Here is a 20510-nt window from a genome sequence, read left to right on the forward strand (position 1 = left end):
ACCCTGACCATCCACCTGCTGAGACCCTCTGTTGTGGACCCGGCTCTTTGGAGGCTGCTGTTGGCTGGATCCGGGTGGGTTCTGATGGGTGCTTTTCTGGGAAAGGAAGGGCCCCGGAAACAATCCCCTCGCTGCCCATCAGGAATAAAATGCGCTAGAAGTGAACTCATTCGTGAAGGTTCCCCGAGACTGTCCTCACCGCTCCAGCTACCAGTCCGCTCTGGCTGTAACTCTTGGAGGCTGCCACAATGGAGGCGATTAGGAGGAGCAGGGTAGCGATTAAATAGTGCAGAAGTTCCTGGGGACAAAAACAAAGCAAAGCTGTGGGTCGGGAGGTCCACTCCTGGTTCTCAGAGGCAACTGGGCACAGAAGACAGGAACAGAGGGGAGGGAGTGGCACCTCGTCTTCTCCTCATGACATCCTGACAGAGAAGTTCGCTCACAGGCAGCAGCTGCAGGAGGCCGGCCAGGATGAGGCCCCGCAAAACAGAAAAGGAGCCGGGCAGGCAGCCAGAGAGGTGACAGGGAGAAAGGACACTTGTCATGTGAGGAGAGATACCCACTAAGGACTGCTCCCCTCCTGAGAGCGATCTGTAGACAGCACCCGGACCTCCAGCCAACAGCTTCCCACAACTCGCAGAGTTTAAAGGAAGCTCCAGCTCTGAGAAGCAGAGCCCCTTCAAGAGATGTGTACCTCTCATTTCTGCTTCAGAGAAAGTTCTGGGCTAACAACGTGCTAGCTTTGGTGGCTGCCTGGAGTGCCTGCCCACTCTGTGAACAGTTTTAGGTGCAGTCTGGAGGCGCTGGCCCCCCTCAGATCTGGAGTCACAGCCCAGGGTGAGGTCAGCAGCCTTCTGTGAAGTGCTTATTGGGGGCGGGGGGGGGGGGGAGCTGACTTTCTGGCTCCTAATAAGCCTCCTCGCTTTGTCCTCATTTCGTCTTCTCTCTGCTGTCTGGGAGTGTGCCCTCAGGCCACACTGCTGAGGAGTTTGCTAGCAGGGCAGATTCCACCTCTGCTTCCATCCATCTGCACCCCATTCACCCTCCGGGCTTAAAATGCCCTCTCTGCAGGCCCTGAATGAGGCTGAACCTCTGTCATTCAGGAGCAGGGTAAGGCTTCCACCTTCTTCCTTCTTCCTCCCCATTAAACACCAGATCAGAGGAGAACTGGGGCTTAGGGCCACGAGAGGACTCCCTCTGGATCCAGAGTGTATTCATTTTCAGTTGTCTTCCATGAGGACTCAGAAATTAGTCCTCCGTGAAGTCCTGCCCATAAGGGCAGGCACCTATTAAATTCTGGAAAAGCATTCCACTTTTAACCTGCAGCTCCTCTGAAAGCTGTGCGAAATCAAAGGCCCCAGTTTCTCCTTTAGCGACTAGAAAGGAATATCAGAAGGTAGACCACAGAGATGTTGACTGAAGAGCGGATCGGTAGCTTAAGGGTTCCCTACCTCCGAGGTGCTCACCCATGAAGAAAGAGGAATAAGACGTGGGGTCGAGGAAACCGACTTGAGAGAGTCCCAGATGGAAAGTGCCTCGACAGTACCCCATCAAAAATGTGGGGCTGAGCTTACCCCCCAACATGCACTCCCCTCTCCACCCACCCCCATCCCTGCCCCCAACCTTTCTCTCTCCTCAGAGTGTTTCAGTATCAGCATCACTACCAGAGGACCTTGCTCTCAAAAGAAGCAGAAAGGTGCCATAACTTTGAAAGGGGGTCTTTACCTTAGGAACACAAAAGAAATGTCTCTCAAAATAACACAGCAGGTAATAACATTAAATGTGAATAATTAAACAATCCAGAGGTTGTCAGACTGGATTAAAAAAAAAAAAGATACAGGGGTGTCTGGGTGGCTCAGTTGGGTTAATTGTCTCAGCTCGGGTCTTGATCTCAGAGTCATGAGTTCAAGCCCCATGTTGGGATCCAACTGGGCGTGGAGCCTACTTAAAGAAAAAGAAAATCCAACTACATGCTGTCTATTGGAGAAACACTTTATGCTCAAAGATACGGATAGACTGACAGCAGAAAGAAGGAAAAGACAGGTCATTCAAACAGCAACCAAAAGAAAGCTGGAGTGGTTATACTAGTATCAGGTGAAATGGATTTTAAAACAAAAATGTTACCAAAGAGGGACATTTTACAATGACAAAAACGGCAATCTATCAGGAAGACAGAATAATTACAAACACGTATGCACCTAATAACAAAGCAACAAAATACATGAAGCAAAAAATGGGTAATCCAAAAATACTAGTTGGAGACTTCAATACCCCACTTTCAATAATGTGTAGAACAACTAGGGAGAAGACCAACAAGGAAATAGAAGACTCAATGCTATAAGACAACTAGACCTAACAGACATGTATAAGACACTCTACCCAACAACAGAATATACATTCTTCTCAAATGCACACAAAATATTCCCCAGGAGACACTATATGCTAAGCCATAAAACAAACCTCAATAAATGTGAAGGACTGAAATCATATGAAGTATGTTCTTCAGCTACAACAGAATGAAATTAGAAAGCAATAGCAGAAAGAATTTTGGGAAACCCACAAATACATAGAAATTAACACATTCCTAACTACTGGGTCAATCAAATGCGAAATCACAAGGGAAATTAGAAAGTACCCGGAGATGAATGAAGATGATGATATAATATACTAAAATTATGGGATGCAACTAAAGCAGTACTCAGAAAGAAATTTATAGCTATACATACCTAACATTAAAAAGGAAGAAAGGTTTCAAATTAATAACCTAATCTTCACCTTAAGACACTGGAAAAAGAACAAACTAAACCTAAAGCAAGGAGAAAGAAGGAAAAAAAGATTGAAGCAGAAACTATGATATAGGGAACAGAAGAACAATAGGGAAAATAGTGACACCAATACTGGTTCTTTGAAAAGATCAACAAAATAGCCAAACCTTTAGCTAGACTGATCAAGAAAAAAAAGAGAGAAGATGACGAGATTCAAATGACCAGAATTAGAAATGAAGGAGGGGACATCACTATGGATCTTACAGAAGTAAAAGGATTTTAAGGGAATAGTATGAACAACTATATACTAGTAAATTAGAAATGAAGGAGGGGACATCACTATGGATCTTACAGAAGTAAAAGGATTTTAAGGGAATACTATGAACAACTATATACTAGTAAATTAGAAAACTTAGATGAAATAGACATATTCCTCTAAGGACACACCACTGAAAATGACTTGGGCAGAAATAAACAATCTGAATAGATCTATAACAAGTCAAGTTTGAATTAATAATAATAATAAATTACCCACAAGAAAAACCCAGGCTCAGATGCCTTCGTTGCAAAATTCTACCAAACATTTAAAGAAGAATTAATACCAGTTCTTCACAAACTCTTCTAAAAAATATAAGAGGTGGTAACACTTCCCAAATCACTCCATGAGACCAGTATTACCCTGATAACAAAACCAAAGACATCACAAGAAAACTACAGACCAATATCTCTTATGAATACAAATATAAAAATCCTCAACAATATACTAGCAAACCAAATCCAGCTACACATAAACTGAATTATATATCATGACCAAACAGAAATTATCCCAGGGATGCAAATGTTAGTTTCACATATGAAAATCAATGTGATACACCATATTAACAGAATATTAAGGGGAAAACAAACATGATTATCTCAACAAAGAAAAAGCATTTGACAAAATCTAATACCTTTTCATGATAAAAACACTCAACAAAGTAGGACTGGAAGTTAACTTCTTCAATCTGATAAATGGCATCTAAAAAATCCATAACATCATATTTAATGATGAAAGATGGAATGCTTTCCTCCTAAGATCAGGAACAAGATAATGATGTGTGGTCTTGCCACTTCAATATTCAACTAATTTCTTGCAGTGAGATAAGAAAATGAAATAAAAGGCATTCAGATTGGAGGGGAATATAAAACTACCTCTATTCATAGATGGCATAATCTTGTATAGAAAATCCTAAGGAATCCATTAACGATCTGTTAGATCTAAAATGAGTTCAGCAAGGTTAAGGACACAAGATCAATATACAAAAATCTCTTGTATTTCTGTCCACTTGCAATGAACAATCCCAAAACGAAATTAAGAAAATAATTACATTTGGGATGTCATCAAAAAGAGTAAGAAACCTAGGAACAAATTTAAGCTCCCCCCTCCAAAAAGCGCAAAGCTTACCCTCTGAAAACTACAAAGCACTGTTGAAAGAAATTAAAGATCTAAATAAATGGGAAAACCTTCCATGTTCTTAGGTCACAAGATTTAATATTGTTAAAATGGCAATATTCTCCAAATCGATCTATAGATTCAATGGTTTGTATTAGAATCCCAGCTGACTTTTTCGTAGAAACTAAAAAGCTGATTCTAAAATTCATATGAAATTGCAAAAATCCAAAACAATCCTGAAAAAAAATGGGAAGATTCATAATTCCTAATTTCAAAACTGGTTACATATCTATGGCAATCAAGACAGTGGGGTAAGATCAATGCAATTGAGAGGCCAGATGTAAATCCATGTGTTTACGGTCAACTAATTTTCAGCAAGGATGACAAGTCAATTCAATGGGGGAAAGAATGGTCTTCCCACCAGATGGTGCTGGGACAACTGGATATTTACCTGCAAAAGAATGAAGTTGAATCCTTACCTCACACTAGACACAAAAATTAATTCAAAATAGACCGAGTACCTAAACGTAAGAGCTAAAAGTATGAAACTCCTTAGAAGAAAACATAGAGGCAAACCTTCATGATCTTGGATTTGGCAATGGCTTTTAGATTTTATACCAAAAACAAAACAAAACAAAACACCAAACAAACATTTTTTTTATACCAAAAAAAGAAAAGTAATTAAATTAGAGCTCATTGAAATTAAAAACTTGTGCTTTAACGGACACTATCAAGAAAATGAAAAACAACCAAAAGAATGGGAGAAAATATCTGCCAATCATTTATCTGGTAAGGGACTTGTAACTAAAATATACTAAAATATACAAAGGACTCTGAGGAATCCATTAATGATCTGTTAGATCTAAAATGAGTTCAGCAAGGTTAAGGACACTAAAATATACAAAGGAGAATTGAGAATTGAGTAATAAAATGACAACCTAATCCAAAAATGGGCAAAGGATCTGTACAGACTTTTCTCTGAAGAAAATACTCAAATGGCCAAAAAGCTCATCAAAAGATGACTGACGTCAATAGTCATCAGAGAAATGCAAATCAGAACCATGAGATACCCCTCCACACTCGCTATCGTGACTGAATTCAGAAAGTCAGAAAATAATGAGTGTTGAGAAGGCTATGGAGACACTGGAACCCTCATACACTGCCCATGGGAATGTCAACTGGGGCAGCCAGTGTGGAATAAAGTCTGGCCGTTCTTCAAACAATGAGACATAGTTACCATGGGACCCCGCAACTCCACTCTCAGGTATGTTCCCAAGCAAAATGAAAACATGCCCACACCAAAAACTTGTACGCGAATGTTCATAGCAGCATTATTCGTACTGCTTCATAATACCCAAAAGGTGGAAACAACCCAAATGTCCATCCAATAAGCGAATAAACAAGATGTGGTCTATCCTTTCAATGGACCTGGCTATTAAAAAAATGAAGTACTGACCCACGCTACGACATAGATAAACCATGAAAACACTCTGCTAAGTGAAAGAAGCCAGTCACAGAAGACCACACATATGATTCCACCTACAGGAAATGTCCAGAATAGGAAAATTCACAAGACAGCAAGTAGATTCACGGTTGCTTTCAGGCTGGAGAAGATGAGAGGTGGGAGGTGATAGCGAAAGGGGATGGGGTTTCTTTTTGAGGCGAGGAAAATGTTCTAAAATCGACTGTGGTGATGCTTGCACAACTCTGGGACTATGGAAAAATCTGTTGAATTGAACACTTTAAGTGGGCAATTGTATGGCATGTGAACTGTATGTCAATCAAGCTATTTAAATAATAATATAGTGGGAAGAAAAAAAATCCTGGAAACTTCTGGAATCTTTCCTCAGACTCCCCCAGTCCCTTTGAGCTGACAAATCTTATCACAACAGTATAAACACCCATCGCCTTTATCAGCTTCCTCCTCCTACCTCACACACAGAGTCGGCCCCTTTTCTGTCCCTGGAGAAAACACACACACAGCTTTCTTGTCACTGGAAGGTGAATTGGGTTTTTTTTTTAAGATTTTATTTATTTGTTTGACAGAGAGAGCAGGAGAACACAGCCAAGGGGAGCAGCAGAGGGAGAGGGAGAAGCAGGCTTCCCGCGGAGCAGGGAGCCGATGCGGGGCTCGATCCCAGGACCCTGGGCTCATGACCTGAGCCGAAAGCAGACGCTTAACCAACTGAGCCCCCCAGGCGCCCCTGGAAGGTGAGCTTTAGAAACCAGCGGGACATGGGCCGAGATGCCCACCAGACAGTGAGAAGTTCAGGGCTGCAGCAGGAAGAGGTGATGGAGGAGGGGGGGCTGTGGGGGAGGGGCAGATGGGACGGAGTCTGTCAGGTCTCGGGGCCCTGGGCCACCCCCTTACCGACAGTGGCCAGCTGATGCAGGTGAGCAAGCGGTAGAGGCGGAAGAGGTGCACCAGATAAAAGGCGAGGATCATTATCAAGTTGCAAATGGTGACCACTTCAAAGTAGCTGTAGGCACTGTAGCTGATCCACACAGAACTCCTGACGCAGATGAAGGCGATCAGCAGCGTGACCTGGAACAGAAATGCAGACGCGTCACAGACCAGCCCACGACGGACGCCCAGGGAACAAACAACCTCAGCACACGGAGAAATTGCTCCAATTCTGGTGATCTCCTCACAAATTGGCTGCAAGGCTGGGAAAGTGCCAGTTCCCAGAGTGCAAGCTTTTAAGACACACGTGAGCTGTCGCTGCAGCCAAGTGGGTTTATCCTCTGAAGTGCGCTCTGTTGTGCCAGTGGGATGCCTCCTCAGAGAGAGGGTGGGAATGCAGGAAAATAACCAAGCAGAATCATTCCATTTATTTACCTATTAGGTTGAACTGCAGGAAGTTGCCACTATTTGGCCGTTTTGGACCCACAAAGACGGCGGCTCCTATGTCACGACTTACCGGCTGGCGGATGGACAGTAAGGTACCATTTACTGATGCCTGATGTACATGATTTCCTTGAGACCTCACAGAAAGCTGCCATGGAGAGGGCATCACCTCCATGTTCACATTGGGAAACTGAGGTACACTGGTTCAGTAATGGTTCCAAGGCTACCCAGCTCATAAGCAGTGGAGGTGGGATTCGAAACCCGAGTCTGTCTGACTCCTAGGACCTGTTGCTCCATGTCAGATGCAGTTTTGCCTTCCAAGAATGTAAGCCCTCCTCAGAGGCAAGCCGAGGAAGGTGGATATGTTATGAAACAGAAAGGAATCCTGGTTATTCAAGGCGGCGCTTGCTCACCACTGGGCATGTGGTGAGAGCTCGCCAAGTATACTGTTGCAAATGAATGAATGTGCAGGATTAATAAATTAATGACCTATTAATGAATTAACAGGTCTGGTAAATTATTAGCAACATATGAATCCCACGGGAGAGCAGATCAGAAGAGGAGAGAGAAGATTCTGAGTTTTTGTGAAGGCCATTCAAAAAGAATAAAATCTTATTTACCCCACATAGGAAATAAACCACTAACACACAGGCGTTAAATGTATGGAAAACCTTAGGATCTATTTTAAAAGTACAACTAATTTAGGACAAAGATGATTTTTTTACTGCTTCTTTCCTGTAGAACAGTGAACAAAGGCTGTGTGTGTGTGTGTGTGTGTGTGTGTGTGAGAGAGAGAGAGAGAGAGAGAGAGAGAGAGAGAGAGAGAGATTTTGTGTCCTATGGGACACTCGGCAATGTCTAGTTTGGTTGTCACCACTATGGGAGGCTGCTGCAGGCATTGAGTGGGTAGAGGCCGGGGTGCCATTGAACACCCCACAATGTACAGGAACACCCCACAACAAAGAACCATCTGGTTTCAAGAGTGGCCGAGACTATTGTGCTATCATGGAGAAACCTGCTGTAGAAGATGTGAGTCCAGGGGTGCCCCGGTTAAGCGTCTGCCTTCAGCTCAGGTCATGATTCCAGGTCCCAGGATTGAGCCCCGCCTCCGGCTCCCTCCTCAGTGGGGAGTCTGCTTCTCCCTCTGTCCCTCACCCTGCTCATTCTCTCTCTCTCTCCCTCAAAAAAATAAAATAAAATCTTAAAAAAAGAAAAGAAAATGTGAGTCTATAACAAGCATTAAATCACAAAAAGGATCGAACACTGGTTAAAAGGGTCAGTGTGAAACACGCTCTGTTTTCTCAAGCCCCTCATTCCACTCTGGCCAACTCCTCACACCAGGCGCAAGGGTGAGAAGAGAATCTGGCATGAAGATGAAGTCGCGTGCAAGAGAAGCGCTCTGCCTGCCAAACCCAAACAGCAGCGGGGCTCGGACACAACGGGACCCTCAACATTTGCGTATTCCCCTTTGCTAATGAGCAACGTGAGTATTTTCATTTTTTCGGTTCCTCTCAAGCCAGCCAGCCTTGGTAATATAATGATTCATGCCTTGAGGTTGTTTTAAAGCTGTGAGGGGGGGCTTTGCTTCACCCAGTACTGGGCGGTTTCACCAGAGTTTTGCCGCTCATCAGTCCCTATTCGCAGGCCTCAGTCTCTCAGTCTACGGGTCTCGCCACCTCCCGCTGACTTTTTTTTGCACGGGGGGTCGGGGGCTTCAAGGCCTGCCTTAAAATGCAGAGAACTCAGAATTGTGCAGCGCCATTCCTAGGTGGAGAAGCAAATTTGTGCCGAATTTAATGCAAAGATTAGACTAATTTGTACGACTCTTCATCTGTGACAGAGTCACCTCTCTCTCGTGGTGACACAGAGATGCGGGAGTTTCCCAATGAACACAGGGGTCCGTGCAGGTCTTCCCCTCTGAGCTCCCAGGGCTGAGGACCTTGCAGGGAGGAAGGATGTTACTGCTCTATCACAAAACCATCTCAGACCCCCCTGGAAAACATTCTCGTAAAAGAAGACTTCCTGAATCCTGTTCAATCGGTCTAAGGCTGCCTACCATGTGCTCTTCTTCCAAGAATCCCAATTTTGGAAAATCTCATGCAGACCACAGATGATATACACTAACGCACGCAACTAAAAGCTTCCTTTTTGTCCAGTAATTCACTCATTCTTACTTTAAATGGCCAGCATCTTAGCCAGCGCACTCAAAAAAAAAATTTTTTTTTTAATTGACACCAAACTTTTCAGAACTCTTCTAAGGCCAGCAGGTAACCTCTGCAAATGCTGGAGACCCCTGAATCTTCTAGATCAATACTCAGAGGGCAGGCAGAAAGGTGAAGAGGAAGAATGAGCAAGCCAGACAATCGTGGAAAAAAGGCCCTAGGGTATGGATCCTCCCCACCCCGCCACAACCACAGCCCCCTCAGACCTCTTCTTGTTTCCAGTTAGAAAAGCAAATCAAAACACAGCAGAACGCAGACAACCTGAAGGAGGAGTTCTGATTTCAAGGCTGAGTGAGGAAGGCTGGGAGGTCTCTGGAAGGCACACGTGGTTCTGTTTAGAGTAACTTAAATGCGATACCATCCAACGGACTAACTTGTTTCCCCAGGAGCCCTCTAGCTCCCCTCATAAAGGTGTGTTTTTTTATATCGAACTGCCATGAAAGTTGCAAATAAAATCTCTAGCACACACGTCCAGGGGTTTAAAAGTAATGTTGCAAGTGCCCTCGACTCAGAGCCAGGGTCTCACACACCAGCTGTGGCACCATTCAGATCACTGGAATCATCTCAGATCGAAACCACCCCCTCATCCCCCAAACTGTCATTTCTGACTTCATTCTATAAGACTTCTTACTTGCAAGAAGAGATGATTTTTGTGAAAGCAGCAGTGGGTTTAAATTTTACAGATGAAGCAGGCCGACATCACCTGAGAGAAACGAATGTCCCTCCGCCACAACTCTGCAACTAAAATGTCCTAGTCTCAGGCACCTGGGTGGCTCAGTCAGTTAAGCATCTGCCTTCAGCTCAGGTCATGATCCCAGGGTCCTGGGATCAAGCCCCGCATTGGACTCCCTGCTCAGCGGGGAGCCTGCTTCTCCCTCTGCCCCTCCCCCTGCTTGTGCTCTCTCTCTCTCTGTGTGTGTGTGTGTGTGTGTGTGTGTGTCAAATAAATAAATAATATCTTTAAAAATAAAATAAAATAAAATAAAATAAAATAAAATAAAATAAAATAAAATAAAATAAAATAAAATAAAATATCCTTGTCTCCACAGCCAGGTGCCAGGCAGCTTGCTCAGGTTCTCAGCCCGGGTGGGTGCCTCAAGGAAGAAATCACCTGCTGCCTGCAGTCTGTGACCTGGAACATTCTTTCAAGTAGGCTTGATCTTCCCATGCACCTGCCAAGTCTGGTGTGCTGAGCGTGCCTGCATCTGGCTGAAGATGGCCCCAGACACCTTACGGTTCAAGAACCCCGGGCTGGATGCAGGCAGGTCACCCAACCCCACCTTCTTGTGGGGGCTTTTATCCTGATCTTGGAATAATGTTTCAGTGAGGGAGACAGGCAGGAGAAAGAGAAGTAGCTGGTGAAAGCCAACATCAAAAGGTCTCAGACCCAATTCTAAGAGGCTTTTCTGGAAAAGCCCAGGAGATGAAAGTCAGGCTTGTTAAAAAAGTCAGAGATGGGGTGAGTCAGTGATTGCAAAGTGCATTTGAAGATGCAAGCGGGCCCATAAATGACTTTGCTTGGCTGTGGGCAGGCAGGAAGAGAATTTGATATGCTTCTAACTTCGGCTGAATTCTGCCCTGCGGTGGAAGGAAATTTCCCCCCACCTTCCTGTTAAAGTCCCCGCTGGTCATAAAGGCCCTTGTGGAACCTCATTAACACCCACATGAGAGAGACCCCTCACCCGGCTTACTTCCACTGGATCCCCGCCTCGCTCATCAATATAAGACTCTTGGTACAGGCTCCTTCCCATCCCCCCAAGCCCCAGCACACAGTTCTGTTCTGTATCCAAAAATAAAAAATGCCATTGAAAGCACAAGGGAGGGGGAATAATCGAAAGAACATTATGTCAGGGGTCATCAGGTGCAGGTCTCGAGCAGCCCGCTAATTAACGCACTGGTTTCTGACTCTAACCATGCAGCAAAGTTCCTGCAGCTTATTAAAAACCAAATATGCTTGTCCATGCTGGGACTATTTCCGGAAGGACACATAAGAAACTGACCGCCTCTGGGGAGAACTGATTATTTAGCAGTTTTTCAAATTTGCTATTTTATTTTCTTGTATTATAAAAAAAATCTCATATTAAGCTGTGAAAAAAAGCATTTTTTAAAAAAATGACACGTCTTGGAGATCTTTAATGGCACAGATTTACCCTTTTCTTTCAATTGGCTGCAGTTTTATTTGACCCAGTGTTTCTCAGCCTCAGCACTGCTGACATTTGGGGCTGGGTAATTTTTGGTAGGGGCTGTCCGGTAGGAGGGTTAGCAGCATCCTGGTCTCCACCCACGAGATGCCAGTAGCACTTTCCTAGGTGAGAGAACCAAAAATGTCCTCAGATGTTGGCAAAGGTCCTCGGGGGCAAAACCACCTCTGGTCAGGAGCCACTACCTTAAACAACTTTTTGCCAATGGGCATTCGTCACATCCCCAGTTTTTTACTAATACAAACAACCCTGCAAAAGAATATCCTCGGGCATGCTTCTTTCTGTATGTACGAACATTTCTGAAAGGTTCTCAGACAAGTGAAATGACTAAGTGAAAGCATATTCACATTGAACATTTTGATGTTTGCTGCCAGAATGCTATCCAGAAAAAGAGGAGTTTCTCCACACAGATTATTATCGGTATTTAAAAAGAAAGGAAATGGTATCTTGTTATTTAAACTTCATCTCCTTGACTACTAATAGGTTGAATATCTTTTCATAAGTTTATTGGTTACTGCCTGTTCATATTCTTGGCCTATTTTTCTCTTGTTTGTATTTTTATTATGGATTTGATATACTCTGATAAACCTATTGTCTGTTACAGATATTGCAAATATATTCTCTCCATCGCCTTTATTTTTAGTCTTTTTGTTTTACTGAAATTAAAATTTTTTATGCAGTCAAATCTATGCATCATTTTTTGTAGCTTCTGGGTTTTGTGTCTGACACTCCACCTGCAGACACAGTCACCTCTAGTCCCAACCGGGCCCGCTTCTCTGGGCACACTGGGCCCCCAGAGTGCCTCACGGGCTGCCCCTCGGGGGCCCCTGTATTTGCTAGGATGGAACCTCTGCGACTGATACTGTATCTACTTGTTTGTTGGTTAAGAGTGTATTTGTTTGTTGGTTACCTTGTTCACTACCGCTTCTTCTCCCAACTACTCTAGTAGGGACTCTGTTGGTTTCACACTTAACTCTCTCTGCTCCTAGCAGAGTGCCCTGCACATGAGAGGTACTGAATTCAACATCAGGTGAATGAATGGTTTCTGGGGTCATCCTACCATCCTCCATGACAGCTCCATGACACTCAACTGCACTAAAACCCAAAAACCCAAAACCCCCCAGAAATACATGTCTCCCTCTCTTACTGGCCTCCAGTGCTTTGAGAAGAGAATTGTGCTTTTTCATTAAACTTCACTTAGGAACCTAGCACAATGCCTGGCATGTGGAAAAAAAAAAGACTGACTTTTGGAGGCTACTCTGGAACACCTTTCCAAGTTGTCTGAATGGGCTCATTAACCACCCCAGGAGGTCTGGCATTCAGGCTCTCCCAGAGAATGGGGTGTAAAGGTTTCTAGATGCCTCGTTCGTGATGGAGCCAGAACATTCTCTGCTTGTTATTCAGGCCAGGCCATGCTCCCTTTGTCCCTAATCGATTTTCCACCACAGAGCCTGGAGGGCAATCTAGGCAAGCATCCTGTCACCCACGTCACCACTGCCCTTCGCTGACAAAGGTCATCAGATCACACTTAGACCACCGAGACAGAACGCTCAGCTTGTCAAAAATATCATCCTATCAGAAAGGATCAGAGAAGCACAACTGATATTTATTCGGTGGCAAACTTGGTGGTTTGGTGCCAAGATTGAACCAAACTGAAACCACAAATTTTTGTTTGGTTTCCAAGTAATAGTTTCTCTACCTCGTTTCTCTTTCAGTATCTGACTCGGTTTCCTGGTCTCTGCTGTGGCTGATTGAATTTCAAGAACAAAAGCAACACCCTCTGCCTCTTGCCCCTGCTATTACTAGGGGAGGACACGCTGCTTTGTCTATGTATGGAAGCGGAAGGACTGGGCCGGGGTGGTCACCTCCCCGAGAAATGGGTCATCAGAGAGGACCAGGGGCAGCTGACACAGTGTGGAGACGCCACAGGGGATGGGAGGGTTCAACCATGAAGAGAAGAGCCTAACGGCATGGCTCCCCATCATGAGAAGGGCCGAGGCAGTACCTAACACTGAGCACTCACCACGCACCGAGCTCGAAGTGCTTGACGAGCATTTGCCCATTTTATCATGTAGGTTCACAGAAAGGAGGCTGAGCTACAGATACAGGAAGCCACTTTGCACCAATCACCCAGCTAGCGAGTCAGAGCCGGGTTGGGACCCAGGCCTGCCCACTGCAGCGCGCGCTCCCCAGCACCTGCAGCATCCCGTTGCCATGGCAGTGATGGCCGGAGCCCCGGAGCTGCGCCTCCCAAGGGCACTCCAGCCTCAACACTGACTACGGAATGTGTGTCAGCAAAGTGAACGGGACAGAGAGGAATGGCTGGGGTGGATTTTTTTGTTCCGACTTACACTCCTTTCTGTTGATGCACAATTCGAAAACTATTTTCTGCCTCCTTTGTGCTAGGCACTATCGACAGAATCGTTATCAACGTAACAGACACAGTCCCTGCCCTCCTGGAGGGCTTTAGACTGTAGTCTAAAGGAAGAGATAAACACCCACACCTTCGCCATCACAAATTCATTATAAACTTTTCAGAAGGAAAAGTACAGGGTGTTCCAAAGATCACAAGAAATTTAGATGAACTCGGGGCACCTGGGTGGCTCAGATGGTTAAGCGTCTGCCTTCAGCTCAGGTCGTGATCTCAGGGTCCTGGGATCGAGTCCCACGTCGGGCTCCTTGCTCAGCGGGGAGTCTGCTTCTCTCTCTCCCACTCCCCCTGTTTGTGCTCTCTCTCACTCTGTCTCTCCCTCTCAAATAAATAAAGAAAATCTTTTAAAAAAAGAATATATAATATAATAATATATGATATAGCTTGAAGGGTCTGGAGGCCACTGCCATGAAAACCCCCAAGGGGCGAGGGAAGTCCTGGCTGAGGCGGACCAGGAGGCACGGAGGCCCAGGGAGGGAACTGGGAGCCCTTGGGGGTGAGGAACCCAGAGTAGTGACAGGCACACTCACCTACTGAACACCTACTAGCTGCCACCCACTTCTTCATCCCCCCATATTATTCTTTAACAGCTTTGTTGAGGTATAATGTACATACAGGATTTTCCAAGGATCATGGGAAATTTAGGTATGTTTAAAGAACATATGTATTATTTTATTTTTTCTTTTCAAAGATTGGCTCATACTGTACATATACCGCTTTCCAAAAAGATAATCATTTTATCATTTGTAGCTGCGACTTGTTCAATTATTCTGCTCCAGAGCTCTTATCATGGCCTAGCAAGCTGTTTGTTTTTACCTATTTATTATTATTATTTTTGGCTATCATCCCCAAATGTAAGCCCCATGATGTTGGGGGTTTTAATCACCGTCCGGATGTTTCCCCACAGCCAGGAACCCTAAATGGTACCTGGGTTCCTCATGGATATTTGGTGAGTACATGAATGAACAGATGGCTGACTACAATCTGAGACCCTTCTGTGTTCCAGGCACCGTGGGGGGCCCCATTCCCCCCCCCAACTCGTGCCTGGAAGGGGACTGAGGTGGAGGGGGGCAGGGGGAGGGAGTGGAGTAGAGGAAATTAGTAAAAGTATCACCCTAGAAAGGTCCCACCTTTACACGTGGGATGAGACCAGGACACTCTTCTCCTGTGCAGCCTGAAACAAGTAGAGGCTTCAAACCCAGAAGCAAGGGGTCATCAGGAAGTGTACAGAATACGCACGCACCTGTTCAGATGTAGATCACGCCAGAGTGATGTTTTAGTTTGAGACAAGCTGACTCTTAAGCTCATCTCCCAGCTGAGGCCGCCCCTGCTCACCCTATGCCTCAGTGTGTATATGGCTGAGCCCTGGGCACACAGGTGGAGACCACGACTAATTCCCTGTTGTATCCCCAAGTGCACAGGCCTTCAGTGGTAAACTGAGATCTGAGCCTGGGGTTAAGCTGGATTCTCAACAGCCCTCCTGGGGTAAAAATGGCTGGCTGGCAGGACAGCCTCCTTTCCGGAATCACTTGCCCTCAGGCTCTCCGGGGCTTACCAAAAGGCAGCACTGAATGCAGGGCTTTGCTTTTAGGCATAAGCAGAAGAGGGGCCGCCTGAGCAGATGCCACCATGACAAGCGAATAGGATGCCCAGCAATTTAGACGCATACTGAACTATTTATGGATGAGATAAAACACAGCAGAAGGTCTGCCTCACAATAATACGGGAGCAAATGAGCAGAAGGGATCTTTCGGGGGTGATGGAAATATCCTAAAATGGGATTATGGGAGGGGCTGCACAATGCCGTCAATTCGCTAAAAATCACTGAATTGCACACATAAAACCAGGAGCTTTTATGGTATGTACATTATACCTCGACAAAGCTGTTAAAGAATAATATGGGGGGATTAAGTGGTAGGGATAAGGCCTGGCCACGGGTTGGTGATTGTGCCCATGGCTGAGGGCTACACAACCACTCACCGTGCTCGTCTCTCTATGGTTGTGTTCGTCTGAAATTGCCCATAATAAAGAGTTAAAAAATACAATGCCCAATAAGCTCAGGGAAAAAACTAATAACTAAGGAACTGAAATCTGCAGTCATCCCTGTTACATAAAGGCACCCGTGGGAGTTAGGGAGCAGTTATTTTTATCTTTAAAATATTTTATTTATTTATTTATTTGACAGAGACACAGCGAGAGAGGGAACCCAAGCAGGGGGTGTGGGAGAGGGAGAAGCAGGCTTCCCGTGGAACAGGGAGCCCGATGCGGGGCTCGATCCCAGGACCCTGGGATCATGACCTGAGTCGAAGGCAGATGCTTAACGACTGAGCCACCCAGGCGCCCCTATTTTTATCTTTAAAACTATAAAGCAATAATCCCATGTCATGAGCAATTCTGGCTGTGTGATGCCACAAGGCTTCATCCAAGAGCAGACAACGGTTTTTGCTTTCTTCAAATAAACCGAATCCCGACCACAGGCAGACGGGGAGATAAAGTCCTGCACTCACAGAAGTCACCAGCACAAGTACCAGAGCAGAGATCATCTGCGAGGCAAGCAAGCGCCCCGGGGTCAGAATGGGGGGGGGACAAGGAAGGGGGGACCACTTGGTCCCAGGTGGACAGCTGCTGCCTGCAGGTTTCCACAGTTCTTGGTGCAAGGGGGGCTGAACACAGCATGGCCAACCTTCTGCCAAGAAACAAAGAACATTCCTGAGCAATGTTTTTCCCGGATTGATTGGAAAAAAAGCCAAGCTGCTTCGATCAACTTGGCAGTGGGGTGTGGGAAGCATATCCAAGACCCTGAGATGTCTGGAAACGCACAGTGTGATTTTACAAGCCAAAGAGCCTTTGTGAGCAGAAAAAGAAGTGAGAAGCCTTACACTAAGATGAGACCTGTTCCTTCCCTAACGAGGCAGCTGCCCCATAACACCTCAGATTCATTCTTTTAAAACCTTTCCTCCGCCTGATCTTACCAACACCTTTGGCTTCTAGACCCTTGCTCTCCAGAAGCTAAACAACCTCGTAAACCCTTTCGCGGTGGACAGTTCTCTTCAACTCCGGTCTGTGTATCTTTGCTTCTTCTCTAGGAAACACCCCTACCTAGTCCGTCAGTGCTGAGATAAGGAAATAAAGGGAAAACTCAAGGCAGGGCAGCCAGGCTTGAGGCTACAGGGAGCAAGCCACCCACCCAGGTTACCTCGGGTGACCGTGCTTGGGGTAAGGACACGTGCAGCCACCTCAGCACCGCTCCGAACAGGCCTCAGGAAGAGCTGGGGGGCAGCCCTCATCGCTCAGGGCACAGCCTACATGTAGGCATCTTCCTCCCAGGACTGTGTCGCACACTCCAGGGCTGAGCCCCTCTTATCCCACACTCTCCACAGGGAGCAGCCTCTTTCCATCTGTCAGCGCCCAGAACCAGCCACTACATGGGCCTTGGATCTCCCTTATGTCCTGTTGACAATGCGGTCTCTGCTTCAGCCGGTTGGATCCAGGGTCAGGTGACACACAAACTTCTAGGCAGCGATGTCCAACAGGATTTTCTGTGACGATGGAGACGTTCTCTACCTGTGCTGGGCAGTATGGTAGGCAATGGCCATGAGTGGGCACGGAGTACTTGAAACATGGCTGGTGAGAGGGCTCCTGGGTGGTGCAGTCAGTTAAGCACCCAACTCTTGGTTTCGGCTCAGCTCGTGATCTCAGGGTCATGGGATCCAGCCCCACGTCGGGTTCCATGCTCAGTGTGGAGTCTGCCTGAGACTCTCTCTCCTTCTCCCTCTGTCCCTCCCTACTGCTCTTTCTCCCTCTCAAATGAATGAAAAAATCTTAAAAAAAAAAAAGGAATGTTGCTGGTGTGACTGAGGAACTGAATTGTTAATTTAGGTTTAATTGATTTAAATTTAAATAGCCACATGTGCCTAGTGGCTACCATATCATACAATTCTATACTGTCCACGAAGCATCCTCTGTCCTGTTCCCCAGACTGAAGGCCTCTCCCTCCTCCAGCACCTCACTCCCATCCCATCTACCATATATCCTCTTTCCGGGCTCATGCCCCGCACAAGATGGAATGTCCTGGCAGATCCAGGCAGGGTCTGGGCCTCCCCGGATCTCACAAAGGAACCATTCGGTGAGAGAACTCACTCACCAAGTGCTCTGTCCCTCCTTGGGTTAAATATCGGGCTTCTAGGGATGGCTGTTCATATAGTCCAGAGAGGTTGGTGACCTTCCAGAGATATGAGAAGAGAGTGGATGCTCCAGCCATCGGTTCTATTCTACGTAAATCCAATTTTATGTCTGACAGGCAGCGTGACTTTGGTGCAGCTAACTGCCTCAGCTCAATGGCTACTGCCACTTTCTAGCTGTGAGGCCTCGCTTTTTCACACCTCAAGTTCCTCATCCAGATAGCATACCTTATAAGGACATTGTGAGGAAAAAAACCAGTGAACACATGTACCTCTGGACTTAACACCCAACCATCAAATATCTATAAAAATGCATATCCTTTGATTCAACAGCATCACTTCTAGTAAATTGTCCTATTAAAACACTCATGGATTAAAAAAAAATACTCACGGATATAAGCCAAGATTTATTTATAAGAATAACACAGAGTGTTATGTAAGTGCAAACATTTTTAAAAACCTAAATATTCAATAGCACATTGATTAAATTATGGCTCATCCTCACGATAAAATACTATGTACCTATTAACGAAAATGTTCAACTAGCTAAGAAAAAAAGAATCAGGCACAAACCTGTGATTCCTGCCACCACCTGCCCCACAAATAAAACTAGAGACAACATATGTAAAGGACACAACCACAGACAAAATATTAACTGTGAAAATTCTGGTGTGATGGCATTATGGGTGATTTTTATTCCCTCTGTGTTTTCTTCATATTTTTTTTTAAATGTCTACATTGAGATGTATTACTTTCATAATTATGGCAAACATAAACAATCTTGCTTTAATAACACGGGAAGATATTCCCAACATGGTAATAAATATAAAAAAGGTCCCAAAGTGACAAAGGTCACAATGTGAAAATATACTTGCATGTATGCCGAGAGAAAAAAATAGAAGCCAAGTCTCTAGCACGTGGTTCATTCTCATTGTAACTCAGGGTTTTAGGTGAGGGGTGTGGATGCTCTAGTTTGTTCAGGATAATCCCAGTTTATGCTCCAGACCACCTGGCCAGTTGGTGTCCCCCTTAGCTCTCAAAAGTGTTCTGCTAATCTATACACTCAACCTAATTATAAGAGGTTCTAATTTTCCCATTTGTGTTTTCTAATATTTCTAAATTCTAATGAACATAATGTGTTCCCTTAATTATAATTTGTAAATCCGCAACACACACACACACACACACACACACACACACACACACACACACACTGATGCTGTTGAGATTGGAATGTAATTTACAACAGACTAGTGCTCCTGACCTCCCCCTGCTCCTAGATTCTAAAATCAGTGGTGGGTCTTACAGGCTCTTAGAACCAAGACAACACAACATATTAATTCAGAAATGGGAAAACATAGAAAATCTATTAAATGCTTTTTTTTTTTTTAAGATTGTAAGACCTAAAAACTGGATAAAATCAGCTGGGTAAGACCCCTGTGTGTAGCCATGGTCTTATCGGTAGAAGGAGCTAGTGTTTCTCAGAGGTTCCCTGATGAGGTGATTAACAAAATAAAAGTGTGACTGCCAAGGGATTTTCTCCAGGACAGGAAGGGGGCCGGGGCAGGGCTTTCCAGCCCTTGCTGGGATCTGAGTGGGTTTTTTTTACTATTTCTATGAATGGCTAATTTCATTAGGCATGGGGGTAAATTCTATTATTGCCCCCATTCCACAGCCAAGGAAACTGAGGCATGGAAGAGGCATCTGCCCTAGGTCGTAGAGCTGTATACACAGAGGTGGGATTCAGGTTTTCCATCTGGCTCCAGAATGGACTTCTTAATGACAGTATACTGCTTCCTGCCTCTTTTATGTTTTTCCCAAGCTGTGAGACTGAGCAGATGAATGCATCAGCAAAGCCCTAACTTGTAAAGCTTTCCCCAGGGCTCAGTGGTCCCGGGGGGGGGGGGAGGAGGGGAGGACTGGCTTTTGGGGTCACTGGAGTGAAAGGCTTAACCCAGTTCTCTACAGCCAAATATTCTGATTCCCTTGGCCTTAGTAATGAGGTGTAAAAAGAATACCCAATGCTCTATCTGTGCACTGTCACTGACTGTGTCTCCTTCAAATGGCCACAGCAAAATTTCCGGTCTCATAGACTCTTCCAGAACCTTGCTGTTTCTCACCAAGAAGCAGAATCTATTTCCCCTCCCCCAAACTCAGCAGCCTTGCTGGCCACCTAGAATGTGGTGGAAAACACACAGCATGCCTCCCAAAGCTGGGTCACAGATCTTAGTACTGACTTCCTTCTGGCCCTCTGTCTTAGGACGCTCACCCCTGGAACCCTGACACCACGTTATGAGGAGGCTCAGCCTCTTGGAGAGGCCACGCATAGGTGTCTGGCCCACAGCCCTAGCTAAGGGCCCCGGTCACCAGCCAGCATTAGCCGTGACATGGGAGAGAGTGAGACATCAGCTCATTCCAGCCCCAGCTTTT

General features: G+C 45.4%; 1 protein-coding gene across 2 annotated transcripts in view; it reads right to left on the minus strand.

Moving 5' to 3' along the window:
- The window catches only part of CMTM7 (CKLF like MARVEL transmembrane domain containing 7), a 56829-nt gene that overhangs the window by 6136 nt on the left and 30183 nt on the right, over positions 1–20510 (minus strand). Inside the window, exons 2-3 of one of the 2 annotated variants that reach the window (XM_027585585.2) lie at positions 6569–6742; positions 200–298 (exon numbers count right to left, since the gene is read on the minus strand). In XM_027585585.2, the coding sequence (XP_027441386.1) occupies positions 200–298; positions 6569–6742 (273 nt within the window). The remainder of the gene's footprint in view (positions 1–199; positions 299–6568; positions 6743–20510) is intronic. The other variant, XM_027585586.2, reaches the window with a different exon arrangement.

The sequence above is a fragment of the Zalophus californianus genome, chromosome 1, assembly GCF_009762305.2.
Source record: "Zalophus californianus isolate mZalCal1 chromosome 1, mZalCal1.pri.v2, whole genome shotgun sequence".
In the NCBI taxonomy this organism is placed as follows: Eukaryota; Metazoa; Chordata; class Mammalia; order Carnivora; family Otariidae; genus Zalophus; species Zalophus californianus.